This window comes from Lissotriton vulgaris, unplaced genomic scaffold (assembly GCF_964263255.1).
Source record: "Lissotriton vulgaris unplaced genomic scaffold, aLisVul1.2 SCAFFOLD_1097, whole genome shotgun sequence".
NCBI lineage: Eukaryota > Metazoa > Chordata > Amphibia > Caudata > Salamandridae > Lissotriton > Lissotriton vulgaris.
The window spans coordinates 204,538-219,653 of NW_028250293.1; the positions used below are offsets into that span (position 1 = coordinate 204,538).

The 15,116-nt window shown below is 43.1% G+C and overlaps 1 protein-coding gene across 1 annotated transcript in view; it reads left to right on the top strand.

The window, feature by feature from the left end:
* Positions 1 to 15,116, top strand: part of LOC147663306 (ras and EF-hand domain-containing protein-like) — a 244,011-nt gene that overhangs the window by 63,455 nt on the left and 165,440 nt on the right. Inside the window, exon 2 of the mRNA XM_086950540.1 lies at positions 2,556 to 2,705. Coding sequence (XP_086806666.1) covers positions 2,556 to 2,705 — 150 coding nt within the window. The remainder of the gene's footprint in view (positions 1 to 2,555; positions 2,706 to 15,116) is intronic.

Sequence of the window (15,116 nt, forward strand, 5' to 3'; positions counted from 1 at the left end):
AAATTACATTGTTTTTTAGACATATGGTATTGTATGCAAATGTACACGTTTTTACCCGCCTATTTCCGATGATTTTATGAAAAGAGTGACAGAATTTTAAGGGATGGTGTTCAGGCCGTATCATCTTATGGAAAGGATTTAAGGATATTCTTACAAAAGCTGTGGAGTTACCATTTGATTTCACATTCATCCACCGGGTTTATCCCTTTTTTGTTGCTTAAGAATCACATTCCCTATTCGGATTTCAATGCTAGTTGGCTAGCTAAACATCATACGTAGAAGTGTCTGACTAGCATGAATGAATTTTTGACAAAGAACTAGGAATGTGCGAAATTTGCATAATTTGCTTTTGCGTGGTTACACAAAATGATGGCAAAATAGTCAAACTTCAAATCGATGCATTTTGCACGACAAATAGCACAAAATGACAATCACATACATTTTTGGTGTGAGTATGCATAAAAAAAGCATTGCGAACAGCAGATGATTTTGTTGTTTTGTTCCTGTGAATTCACCTGACCTTTTTACCTTGAATTGTGATATTCCCTTGAATTTTTACTACGAACAGTGTATAACAACATTAAGTGGTGTAATTTTGGAGGTTGTGCCTAACATGCATAACACAAAATTCTCGAGATTACAAGAATTACACTGGCGTTATTTACATTTTGTCCAAGGCTATAAAGAACATAAAGTCCAAACAAGAAGGAATGATAAAGCACAATATTAGACAGACCAAGATTATGGTGGGTGATTGGGTAAAGATCAGGATTCCCTTTAGGTAGTAAAAGGGATCATCTATGTTTTTAGGTCTGCATATGGTACTAACTAGTTTGATCTATTCTGCGAAGTTAGACAATGTAAGGTCAAACTTGCAACTCAAGCAAAAATGTCACTATGTGAGGAGCGGGCCTTATGCTGAGAAGTACCCAAAGGTATATTTGCCCGGCCCCTCCACCAAACCCACCCAGCCCCCCGCCCGCTAAAAAATAAAAAATAAAAAAAGCTTGATGCGGCTGGTGCTGAGGTCCTGGAGTGGTTTTATACCCCTTAATAGATGTTGGCTGTGCAAAGCCTCCAAAAATGAGATGGAAATCAATTGTATACAATGTTTTCAGCTCGTCTCCCTGCTATTGGCTCCTCACCAGGTGACCATGTGATGAAAGCAGCATTGCGTGTCGCACGGTGACACGGTGTGAGTTGGAAGGTGGTGAAGCCTGATTAGTTTGGCTTGATGGAGAGGAAAAGCGGTGAATGTGGATGATATATGGCACAATAGTCACTCAATTACCTTTGTCTTAAAGTCAAGATTCTCTTATAATGGTCTGCTTCTTAATCAAGTGGGAAAACATATTGATGAAGGGTTGGGAAAATGCTTTAGGACTGCCAAAATTCCTGGGTATCTGTTTGTTCTAACTATATGATTTTGTCCTCTCTTACTTTTAAGGCATTTCCTTGGCATTTTCGGTTCACATCTCTCTTAAATATGGCCCAGGGCCTCCAATTTTCAGACGGCATCTGTCCCTCCTTCTCATTAAGCTTTATACACATCCCACCATGGCCGACAACTCCTGCATCTTTCGAAACTACAAACAGAATATTATTTGCCCAGCTACCGTGTTATTTCATTCTGACTCGCATATGTCCATATTTGGATTGGATTGGACTTTGCATTAGAATTTGCCTACTGTTCATTAACCCCTACCGTGTATCCCTTCACTTTGCGTTTCTGCCTAGTGTTTGGTTGTTGTTCAATTACCCTTCTTTCAATGCTCATGGCAAATATTTCTATGGTGGTTTTGTGTACATGATTCTAATGTTCTTGGGCATTTGTAGCGTTTATTCATACAGCAATCTTTAAATGTCAGTTGATTATTTAGTAGTCTGTTTATATTGCCAAACCATTAAATGTGTCACTCATTTTTCTCTCAGTTCTTATTTTCTTTTCTAAATCCACTGCATAACTTCTTTGGACTGTGAGATGTCCTATTTTACTTTAGATTTTTCCAGGGCATTCTCACCGATATTCAACCCTCATATATAGAGCCTTCTCTATCTGTGCTATCTGTGCCACACACATTGAACAGCAAGAAACATTTATCTTTTCTTTTTGTTCCTTTTCCCCCCCAAAAAGTATGTCTGTCTGTCTCCAGATGCTAACTATTGGAGTGAGCACTGTGAAACGTTCATTATATAACTTCAGGATTTGATGGAAGTTGGGAATAGAGGATTTTGTTATGTCTAGGGACAGAAGTGTCTGGATCTGGCGGAGTCTGAAATTCGTGGACCTGATTGGAGTGTAAGATGACAGACTTTGAGAGTGAGCGGATCTCTGAACGGCTGCATCAAGTAGGATGATGCAGAAGGCAGTGGTACTCTGACTAGATTACGAATTATTGCACCTCTTGATAGAGATTTAGAAGTTACACGCAGCATACATACATGTTTGACCAATTTTCTAAAGTGGTCAATAACTTATGTTCTGTTTTTGGCTGATTTGAATGAGACATTTCTAGATGTGGTTTATTGACTGGATCCTCGTTGTCTTGCTACAGCCGGGACCAGCTCTGCGAGGTGTACCAGCAGATCCACGCCTCGTCGGACTTTGGGCTGCTCCAGCAGTACGAGAGGATGATCGAAGACGTGGCCAGAGACTTTCGTGCTCAGAGGCTCAACATGGAGAAGCTGGAGTCGGTGCTGAAAAGGTGAGTGTTTGAGATAAAGAGCCTCTGGTTGCAGAACCTTATGCCGCTTGGTTACTGTGCTTACAACTAGCGGATACTTTACAGGACATTGGGCCTATCCTGAAGAGGCCACCTCTGCAGATAGAGTTTCTTATTTATGCTACAATGAGGCACTCAGGGACCCGAGCCACCTGACAATTGTTTGTTCTCCTTATGTTTATGGTTGACTTTTCTTCTTGAACAGTGTTTCTGGGTTGTGAAGAATGGCATAGAACACTGGCAATCGGACCTAGTACAGTGTAATAGGGCGGAGGCAGCGGCCTTAAGAAGAGGAAGAGAGAGGACATGGGAAACAACCCATAGCGTTGGAGTGGGATGAGATGGTATTGAAGCTGGAGGGAATAGATTCACTTCTCCCTCACATAGATGGTTATCAATAGTCTGCTCAGAGTAGGGGAAGCTGATCAAGGGACTCCCCTCCACGAGAAGGTCTACGTATAATGATGTTCTATAGTGGCAGCGTATTGCCTGTTGAAGATGCGCCTCAGTGTATTGTCAGTTCCAACCTGATGCGACCAGGAGAGGTTGGGTTATGGGAGGGGGGACTGTTGGAGGGGAAGTTTAATGTTTTAATATTAAACACTGTTCTGGTCTGTAGTGATTCACACATGTAGCATCAAGGAGAGTGATTGTCAGTGGTATAATAGTAGAAATTTCTTTTGATTTCCATGGCTTCCGAAATGTATCTCACTGAGAAACTTTAGATACTTGAGACATTCCAGAAGATCAAAGATGTGTGTTAGAGAAAAGGAAAATGACTGTGATATGCCCATGATCTGAGATGTGTATGCTTTCAATGTGCAGTCACTAATAAAGAATAAAAAAAAAAAATAGCATAGAACACGATTTTTATATCGTTGTTAAGCTCCGAGGTCTCCACACCTTTATTAAAACATCACGAGAGCTGTGTTGGGTACCAGTCTAGGATAGTAGGTAGCAGAGACACAATCCTGGTGGATCGGAGGGTATGATGACCTTTTCAGAGGAGGTCAGAAAAGAAACCAGGGGCTGAAAGTATTTCACGCAGGGTAACACACACAGTATTTCTTGAATTATCCGATTGTGTTGCTGTATGCCTTACACTGTTGCAACAGTGTGAAGTGGACAACATGAAGCATGTAAACATTTTATTAAACACCCTAATGCATACACAAGGCATCAGTAGGCTTGACTTTGCACTATCTGAACATTAATTGTAGGAACGTTGTAACTGTTCTCTTGGTCAGGACTAGAGTCGCTAGAATCCCTTCTGATCCTTGGGCATGCACGTTTAAAGTTGGGTGAAGGTAGGGTGCAATTATTAAAGAGTTAAACCCAAAGTTGCTTAAGCAATGCTGCCTTCTTTCTATTACTTTCCAAAATGTGTGCTGGTGGCTTAGTTCACAATATGCAAAAGGAAACTGTTTAATTCAAACACTCGCCGTTCAAGAAATCAATACATCCTTGTACGTGGATGGAATGTTGTTAGATCGCTCTCAGATTGGCTGACAAAAGTTCTTGGCACAAGCCCAAAAAATACAGGTAGTTATTTGTATAAGACAATAGATGGAATGGAATGTTGTTTGGATGGTTAAAATGTGGCTTTAAGTGACTTCTGGGAGCAACTGATTTAGAAAAAGCAAACCTGCCCACTTACCAGATTACAATTATTATGTGCTCCTTACACTGTTCCACGTATTTACAATCTTTTAAAGAATAGGCTGTCACTGAAACCATGGGCATAGCACCATTCAACGCACCTTAGGATGAATATACATACTTGAGGTATGATTCAGGCTTTGGCTACATTGTCTGAACATCTAACATTAAATTCCCTGTTCGCCCAAACCCATGCCGCAGTATCGCCCTTCATGGTTGGAAGTCGTGCCAGCTCAGCTGTGTGCATCGAACAAAGGGGGGGGGGGGGGGGGGGGGTTAGGTTATTTTTTATCATTCCTTTTCAGAAACGGGCATCGCTTGCGAGGGAAAGGCTACTAGAGAGTTATGCTTAGTTGCAAAGACATCTACTGGATGTTACATAAAGATGGGTCGGTGCACACTTCTGAAACTGACATTTAGATGGCCTCAACTGTTGGTCCTAGCAGTAAATGTAGGAAGGAGAGCTTAGTTGTTGGTTATATCCTGGTTCCATTACACCCTTCGAACATAAATTATCATTCTGTCTGGCTTTTAATGAATTTAGGGTTTTGTTCATAAGAGCTATAATTAGAACATGTGTGTACTATTGCATGGAGAAACTAACCATATTTGTGGGCGAATGGCTATGTTTCATCTTTGCATTCTTATATGGTGATGGTGATACATCCGCTTGCATTATGTACTGAGACCTGGCAGCATGAGTTACATTGGCTGGCCTGGTGGCTCAGTGAATGAATGTATCCACTCCAAGGCTCTCTAGTTAACCTCATGGTCACGTGTCCAAACCCCAGTGGGCTCACCCAGCCTTTCATCATTCTGAGACCTATACAGAGAGCACCATTGAGTTAAGAAACCAGATGCCCAGCTGTGAGCAGGCACTTTACAAATGCACGCTGTTATTGTAACTGTGTGGAGTGATGCCGCAGTGTTTGCACTGTGTAGATGTTTTGTGATCGATATGCTAGTTTAATTTAACCTGATCTACCTTAAGCAGGCCGTCTGCTTCAGTCAGTGCCAAGGCCACTGTCTCCTTGTGTTTGCAGATTCAATACAGCTGATCGAAGGTCAGTAACGAAGGCAGAGTAGCACACCCAGAGCCCATCAGGTAGGCCCGTGTCTCAGGTGTGCTGATCCCACCCCTCTCCCTCGCGGCCTCGGGTAACTATAGAAACCGACCTGGGCAGGTGGAGAGGAAACTGAGACTGCAGGTGAGGCCTGTGCACCCAGGAACAGTCAGGGGCGTCTCTATGCACGGGGGGGAGGGGTGGGGAGGTCGAAGAAAGAGCGAGGGAAAGTCTGGGCGGTCGTTCGGTCAGTCAGTCTCTCAGTCAGTCAGTCAGTCAGTCGGATCGGTCCTTCGGTCAGTCGGTCGGTCTCCACTGGAGAGTTTGTGAGTATGTGTCTAACCCCCACCCGATCTTGCATTATCCCTCCCCTCCTACCTCCCCTGCCCAGGTGTGTTTACTCCGACCAGTCTTTTTTCTGTTGTATTACTTGGGATCATGGTGTCTTTCAGCAAGTAGAATGAGTTTGTCTCAGCCGATCCCTCTCCAAGAGATTCAGTGGCTGGAGATTTATATGTAGAGCGCATCCTTTCCTTCTCCATTGTTGTAAATTGAATCAATATGTTTACCCTCTTAACACGTGTTAGAAAAAAAGTCAGCAATGTGCTGGTAGGAAGCCAAGATGATTAGCATTCAACAAACTTTAGAACTGCAGCCGGATGTGGCAGCCGAACAATGGTGCTGCTCTGTGCATGGCTAGAGCTACAGACATGTTCATGTTTACGTTAGACTTGGAGCACTTTAGGTTTTATTTCCGTTAAGGCTTTGTATCCCTGTGCTGGGGAATTCATACTCCACGCAGGTGGGGGGGTGGCTGATCTAGATTATACACTTTCCTTGTGAAGGCTCCAGCAGACAGTTTGTAGATGCAAATCCTGGCTAACAAACCTAGAGTCACAATAAAAAAACATTGCAGCATGCCATTGTATCTGAACACTAGACTCATACTCTTCTGTTACAAATTGTAAACCTAAGCACACCTAAAATTCAAATGGTAATTTCCAATGTTATTAATACATAAAACACAAAATCATTCCATATGTTCTCCTCTTTTCTTATTTCCTTTTTAACCCCTCCTGTTCTCCCGTCGGCCAACTACCTGGCGAGTGCTGCCACCGGCCAATGGCCGACGGAGCCCCGCCCACTCTTTAAAACGCCCGTACCGCGGCGGAAAAACCGCCGTGGTTAAGGAGTTAATACATCTTCGTGTTTTCAATAAGTGAACAGTTCCCAAGCCAACACGTGTTTCGTCGCCTCAGTATGCTTGTACATGCGACTTGTTCCCGGCTGATCAAATTCACTTCATCATATTTTAAGTTTGGCGATAATTCCAAGCCACACTACTCCTGTGGCTTAAGGGGAAATACTTGAAAGGAATAATGTGCTGCTCTTTGCATCAACTCCTGAAATATCCGATTTGTATGTATCACAATCTGTTTTTTCAAAAAACCGCCGATACGCGACCTCCACTGCCTCACGCCGGACTCCAAATACGAGTTTGTAGATGCAAATCCTTACTAACAAACCTAGAGTCACAATAAAAAAACATTGCAGCATGCCATTGTATCTGAACGCTAGACTCCTACTCTTCTGTTACAGTTTAGCCCGTTCGATGCTGATGACGGAACCGCTCCGTCATCAGCTGCGGTTGGGCTGTGCTGATGACGGAGCGGTTCCGTCATGGCCCTGAGGCCGCGCCTGCGTGGCGCTGTTTTCGCGCCTGAGCGGCGCGTTCTATTGAGCGGGTGGGGCCATGACGGAACCGCTCCGTCACAAGCACAGCCCAACCGCGGCTGGTGACGGAGCGGTTCTGTCACCAGCATGCGGCCGCCGCCCCGCCCACTTAGCGCTGCGGCGGAATAGCCGCCGCAGTGATGTGGCTAAAACAAATGCACAAGAGCACCACACCTGAATATTAAATTCTAATACACAAATTGCACGTGTTATTTACATACATAATTCTGCAACATAGTCGGACTTTTATTGGCCCTTATGCTCTTACGCAGAACTTCTCCAGACTCCTCTCCCCCACCCGGGCCTTTCTCATCATCAAGTTCTTGACTGGCTCTAACTCCATTCTTTCTTTCATATTCAGACCATAGCCACCACCTCTCGGCTGCTATTTTCTGGAGAATTCAACAATGAATTAAAAAACATCCTACACCAGCCAAATTTTGAAGATTCAAGAACTGGACCCCAAGCACCTAACAAATTACAGACTTATACCTAACAAGTCATTACTTGGTAAACTGACTGAAAAAGACGCATTCATACAAATCTCAGAGTTCTTCAAAGAGACAATCTCCTCCCAAACAAAGAGATCTGTGTTGGATCAGGGACCAAAAAGCACTGAATCAGCATTGATTGCAATCTTGGATGATAGGAACATAGAGACTCCAATAGAGTTTTCGACTCCTTCTATTTGAACTCTAATCAGGTGGCAGCTGTGGAACAGGGCGAGGGGAAAAGGAGATGAGGAGGGTTGGAGACCAGTGGTGGCTGCCTCGAAACGGGGGTGGTGTGGCGGGGGTGGATTAAAAAATTTAAAACAAATAAACGTACCTTCTCTGCTGCATGCCTCTCCTCGGTCTTATTGAAGCACTGAGGCTCCTGGACTCTCCCAGCCAATCACGACGCTGTAGAAGCAGATCGTAATTGGTCTGAGCGTCCTGTTTGGATGCCCAGGCAGTGCCTGGGAGCCTGGGTATGTTCTCTACAGGGCTGTGCAACACAACCCAATGGAGAACATGCCAATTGCGCATGACGGTTTGGCCTGCGCAAAAGGGCTGGCCAAACCGTCATGTGCACTTAGAGAAGAGCAAACCACTCCTCCCCTGCTCTGATGTCGAAGAGTCCAGCCCCACCCAACTCCTGCATAGAAAAATAAAATAATACCTCCTGTTATCATTTTATTTGTATTTTTGCACTGCTGAAAAAGCAGTGGGGTGACACTCCACTGCCTTAGCGGAGGAGCCGTCACTTTCTGAGAAGGGGTTATATTAATCTTAAACTGGAAAAATCATCAGATCTTTGGATATCTGGACTTAACGAATGCTTTCAGACAGTTAACTGGTTGTTACAAATCATGAGAAACGAAATCCCAATAAAACAGAAACCCCTAACTTGAGAAATAATAAAGACTTAAGAACCATACACAACATGGTGTAACCTCTTCAATACAGTGGATGAACCACTTATGTTCACTGCATTACCTTTGTAAGCACCAATCAGGAAGAGGGGAGAAAGCACTGGGCAGGGCCTCCACCCACTAGACAGCAGGGAAAGCATTTGTGGAGGGAGTGGCACTCCTGGCCAAGGACCAGGACTCGCCAATGTCAAAAAATGTAAAAAACAGGACTTTATGTCCCCAAGGGGGAGGGAGTTAATTGTGGGTTTAACAAAGGGGTGCAGAAAGCCACACTAAACAGGGTAGAATGGTCACAAAAAAAGAGAAGGGGAGGGGTGTATGTGAAGGGGAGGGGTGTCTGTGCCATCCAGACACTGCTCTCACTCAAGAACAATGCTAGCAGTTTTTCAGAAAGCCCAACACAAGGGAGTATATTAGTAGAACAGAAAACACGGTGGTAGGGGAAGCCTGCCCAGACATATCTCCTGCACACACCCCTCCGTCCCCCCCCCCCGCCAGAAAGGGTCCCACAGTCTTATTGCCTTTGGGCTTTACTAAAACAAAAAAGTGACAGAGATGGGCCTACATCTGGTCATTTCTTACCCCTAAAGCCATTACAGCCTCTCTGCCCCCGGTGGGGAAGATTGGATAATTTACCCCCAGGTGGGAGCAAGGAATTTTGTGGATGCATGTAGACTCCGGATCTTTCCCTCACTGAAACGTGAGATAAATGCATGATTTTAGCCACAGTTTGAGGTTTGCACAAATGTAGCGGAATCCATTCAAGTCACACGACACTGGACTCTCCCAGGTGTCTGGTTCTCTGAAATGTATGGGGTTAGTAGGGTAACCTGGCTGGCAGCTGAGCCCAGGCCCAACTACCTCTGATACACTTATCACCAAAAGGTTATTTTTCATGGCACAAATTTGATGTATCAAAATTGCATTTTGTAGCCATACTTGTCACAGGCAAGAGGCCAGCTCACACAAGTGTGGAACCATTTTGCTCAGGAGAAATGTGGAAGCATGGAAATACAGAATATATAAAATGTGTTATCAATGTAATTCCTCTCTATTTTTGGCTTCCAAATGTAAGCCAGCCAGCAAGAAAGAACTCCGATAATATTCCTAAACTCAGTATCTTGGGCACATTTTCAAAAAGGTTTCCTTCAGTCTAATTTTTCATGCATTATATTTTACCATATGGATTGAAGCATATTCTGTACACAATAAAAAATCATTATAGGCTACTGCTCAGTCAGTGGCTCAGATTATTGCGTGTATTTGGACCACAACAAACACTATACCCTGCAACCAGAGGGTCTTATGGACACAACCCTATAATATTTTTGTAATTTGGCCATTGTGGCAAAAAGTTACAGATCAAAACATCACCCATTTCAACTTTTTCCAATGTATTTAATAATTTTGATCTTCATTTCAATGATTAATTTATTTGGGAAAAACATGAGTGAACTACTCAAATGACCTCTTGCTGAATTTGGAATTTTTTCTAGTTTATAGAAATGTGTATCCTTCTGGGTTCATCCATGGGTTTCACATCTGTCTCCACCACACCAAGTACATAGAAGCAACAAGACAATAGAAAAAATCCACTACCACGTACTTCTAAAACGTTTGCCTGAACCTCATCAGCTCACCATAATCAAGTCTATTTCTTTACTCTTGTTTGTGGCTGAAAATGTGGAAAAAAGGAGTAAATTGGCAAAGATTACTAGATCATATCCAGGATGGCTTTCACCCCCTTCATGGCTCGATGTTTCACTTCTGGCCAACACAGGAGATCTTAGGCAGATCCTAGCTCTATACAGCATAGCTGCTCTAATCGTCGTAGGTCTCAGCACTTCTTTCGCCAGTGTCTTGAGTCCTATTTCATCTTTTACATAGGCATTCCAGACGTGGTGTTGAATTGCTGTTCCTCAACTACAGAACTCAGGTTGTCCATATTCTGTCTTTTCAGTTATTTCACCAAATTCTGGTCTGTGGTATCTTAGACCCACTTTAAACCCTACTCTTTTCAGCCTTTACCTGATATAGCATTAATTTGCAGCTTTGATTTTTATCCCCATGGCATACATAGATGTTACCTACATCATTGTCTCCTTCAACGATGATGATTTGGATCATTTCCAAGAGACGATTCATGCCTGCCAATCTCCAGTTGCTTTCTGGATGAAAACTAACATGCAAACTCTTAAAGACCGAGGTCCTGATATTTGGTGGACCCCACAAGCAGGACTCCCAACTGCTGTCCTCTGGTTTAGATACTTCTCATATTCCAGTTGAATCCAGAAGGAATCTTGGTGTAATCTTTGACCATTTTCTTAAAAGAAATTAATAGAGTCTTCTTAAGGATATTCATAAAGTTTATCCCCTTCTTTCCTCTGATGCCCATGTCTGTGTCTCAAGCCATTATTGTCTCAAAAATCAACTATTGAAACTCATTCGATTTGAGTTCCCCCAGATACTTGCTGCAGAGGCTTCAGACCACTCCAAATATGGTCGATAGACATCTGCAAAACCTTATACAAACTAAGTAAGATTAAACATAACCTAATATGTAAGTGGTTATTTATTTTTAAACTTATATTTGGTGTGTAGAGCGTGAGCTGCTGTGCTGTTTTCCCTGAACTATTCTTCCCACTCCCTCACTTCTAGTATATGATTCTCGAAGTATGAAAAAGAAGCACATTAGGAAGTTGGTTTTTTTCCTGCATTTGCAGTGAATTGCACATTAGTCAGTGTTTAAATTGCATTAACTAAAAATAAAATAGATTCAAGGATCAAGCTACTGCAAAGCAATTAGCCAAATTTATGAGTTATGTTGTTCTGTGTTGTCTTTTACCAATTCAACATTTTGACTTGGTATTCCTATTGCGCAACAGTTTTTCAAGATTAATAACCTGAAAAACACACGTTCTTTAGTATGTGAATCCGGTTGTTAATTCTCATCATCTTATAGCGATTTGCATATGGTCCACAAGCATTGAAACATTTTCACCAATGGTTTTTGTTTTAGTCAATAGAAATATTGTGAGGCCATTTTAAGAATCTTGTGAGACAACATTCATTACTCCAATCCCAGAAGCACCAATCATTACCACACATTCAAGCTGAAAACGTTTGAAAGCCCAGACTAACACATGGTGCGATATATTCTATCAACCGCTATCATTCAGTGTTTATCCATTCGTAAACTCTACTTCTCCAACTGCCCCTATGGAAAGTAATTAAAGAGATTCTGGAAATACTGCATCCCGTGCATCCTTTGGTGAGCACGGCTGAAGGGAAGGCAACCCCAACAGCATTCTTTTGAAAAAGAGTTCTCCCATTAGAGTGTTAAATATTATATGCGGTCTAGATTTTAACTACAGCAAGATCTGGTGCTATTAACTAAAATGTCAACGGTACTGAAAAAACTTGTTCCAGAGGCTCAAAGAAAGTTGTCTCCAACTTGAATGCAAGCAATGAACAACAATTGTCAATGAACACAAAATAAAACAAACCGGGAGCACATGCATCGTGATGAATCCTTCTCAGATCCAATCCTGTTTATTCATGCTTTACACAGGAAAATAGATCACAAGAAGAAGAGTAATGTCCACATTTGTATGGGATTTTAAGACCGGAAACATTGAAGAGACCACTATATTAAGTCTGGCATCTTAGTCTTCGGAAGCCAGCAAACTCTTCTACGGAGTACCTCAGTGCTCATCACTCAGCCCCACCGTCTTCAATGCAAACATGATCTCTCTTGCCAAAGTAATCTGCGCACAACACATTAACATCCTCTCTTATTTTTTTTTTGTTTGAATATCTTTTATTGGTTTTGTCAGTGCATAATCACAGTACATGTCAGAAAAAAAAATGATTAGTAAATTTAATAAAACATCCCGTAAGTTCACAATGGTAATCATAAACAATAACAGTACATTGAGGGACATTGGTCACATATCGCTTCCTACAAGGCAAAGGGAGAAATTAAAGAAGAAATAAATCAACATTCTCATTTAGCTTGCCTCCAAGGTAACGCTTATAATTTGTGGGCCAGATTGAGTAGGGGCACGCCTTCATGCTTTCAGAGGTGCAGTTAGAGGGCAGGGGTTAATAGACTGCTTTTGGCTTCCATCTCTGGCGTTGGTTTGCCATAGAGTACCTCAGTTCTGGAATTTAGCCCCATAGCACACCTGCCAACCTTGTAAAATGTTGCATTGTGTGATCATTATCAGATTTGTGGGGCAGGGTTGTGGGGTTGAGTGTAGTAAATAAACCAGAATCTTCAAGAGATAGCAGGAACTTATTTGTGGGGCTGGGGTGTGGAGTAGAGAATAGCAAATAAACCAGAATCTTCAAGAGACAGCAGGGACTTATGTGGAGGGACCCTTCCCATCCCACATGTTGTTAATAAATGGGAAAAATTTGCATTTCAGAGCAATCTGTTTCAAACGTAACGTGAGGGACCAACCCATTTGCCAAGCATGCACCAGGACCTGTGACACCTCTGCTATTCGTTTGCGAGGGTCCGAGGGAAGCCTGTCCGCTGGACTGTAGCTGTCCTTGGTGTAGCAGGTGCTGTGGCACCGGGTCCCAGAGCACCAACGACTGATTATTGCCAGAGGGTCCACTTCCTTTCTTACACAAGGCTATGTCCCACTGCCTTTCCCACTGCTGTCTGCTCTCCTAGTTGCTGTCCTGTGTGGGTAGATATTGTCCTATTGCGGTGCCTGCTGTACACAAAGTACGGGTTTTGTCGATGCGTGGTATGCTACAGCCTTAGGCCATCCTAGCTCGCTTTTTGCTGTTGAAGGTCGCGCTGAAGAACTCCCCCCCCCCCCTTCCTGCTCAGAGGAGAGTTCACCTTGAAGAGGAGCCCACTCCAGTCCAAGGACTGCTGCATTCACTCAGCATATCTGTGGGGACCGGAAATATGCCGCAGGGGTGGAATGTGAGCCAGGCTCTCGCTCTTCCCTGGAATCCTGCAGAGTAAACCCCATCCATTGTGACCCCCGTGCGGGCAGTGGAGGCCACTGACAGGCTGTGGAGCTCCGAGGCGCTAGATGGAAACTGAGACAAGATGCTACAGAGGAGAGATTAAGAAGGGGAATAAAACAGAATAACCGAGATAGGATGAGGTGCAGTGCGGAGGGAATGTGGAAACAAGAATAAATGTAGAGTAGAGTGGAGGGAAGGGAAGAGAAATGAGAATTTGGGAAAGAAAGTTCAGAGAGGTGACTGAGAAAGGGACAGGAGATAGGTATAAGAGCTCGGAGGGGAGAGCAGAAAGAGGGACAGAGCAAGAAGAAGAAGAAGAGAGTGGGAGAGAGGTTGAGGAGAGGGGCTAAGATGCTGTACATGATTTATTAGACTGGCTGAAGGCCGGAGCTCTGCAGGCACACTTTTTAAAAGCAATAAAAAAAGCTGCAGGCACACTTTTAAAAGCAATAAAAATCAGCCTCTGTACTGCTGCAGGTAAAAGTTCCAATCCCGGCGGGCGTGGCTAAAAGGAGACAGGGTGGCAACAATGAGGTATTGACATGCCTTCAGTGCAATCGTTGCACTGCCTTTGGCATAATTAGTGACGCCAAACGACGCGCACGAATCAAAGCTGAAGGCGGAGATGTGACATGGCTTTGGAATCCGTATTGATTCCAAGAAGCTTCTGCATGGCAGAACAGCGCCTGCGCTGCTTTCGCCAGGCCAAGACCTAAAATGGACAGTGATTTTTAATGGCAGTTCTGAAAGCAAACTAAAGAATAGTGTAATGCTTCAGATTTTTACTCAGTGCATTATTTCTCCACCACGTGACATCATGCATGTCCCAATTAAAAAATATATATTCATCCAATAAAAAGACTGCACTGAATATGAAAGGGTGCACTGAATATGTCTTGGGATATTATTGTTCCAACTTCATCCCAAGCAGTGTCTTCTGTGTCTTAAGTTATATTGCTGGTGATCAAGAACCTCAAAGTGTCAGCTCCTGGGCGCCATTTACGATTTTGTTTGCCTGAGTAAGTGTGATTCGCTCCTAAAAATGTAGTTACATCATATATGTGCATGTTTTTCTAAGATTTTTTTTTCTGTATGCATGTTCACTTTTCTTCTTGATGCGCTCCTAAATGACCGTCCCAGACATTAAAGGGTTCCTGAAGAAAAAAACACAACAAGCCAACATAATATGAATATGCCTCAACAAGTAGCTAACAAAAGGACACTGTTGATAGTACAATTATTGTGGTGCATTTCTCATTCAATCTGTGATGAAACATTTGATGCTGACCACACTAATTGAAAAGGCTTCCTTGGATCCCAATGTCTGCCAAAACGATTACCTAATAAGTGGTCTGCCTTGGGTGTCAAATTCTTTGGAGAGAACCGCAGCCTCTCAACTGCATGAGTTCTTCAACAATGAGCAGGTAGATGCCAGCCTGGCTTCTGAACCCTGCATGGCATGTAAAGAGTGCATTTCTTATTACATGATGATGTGTTAACTCCTCAGAAGAAGAAGAACTGTTAATGTTA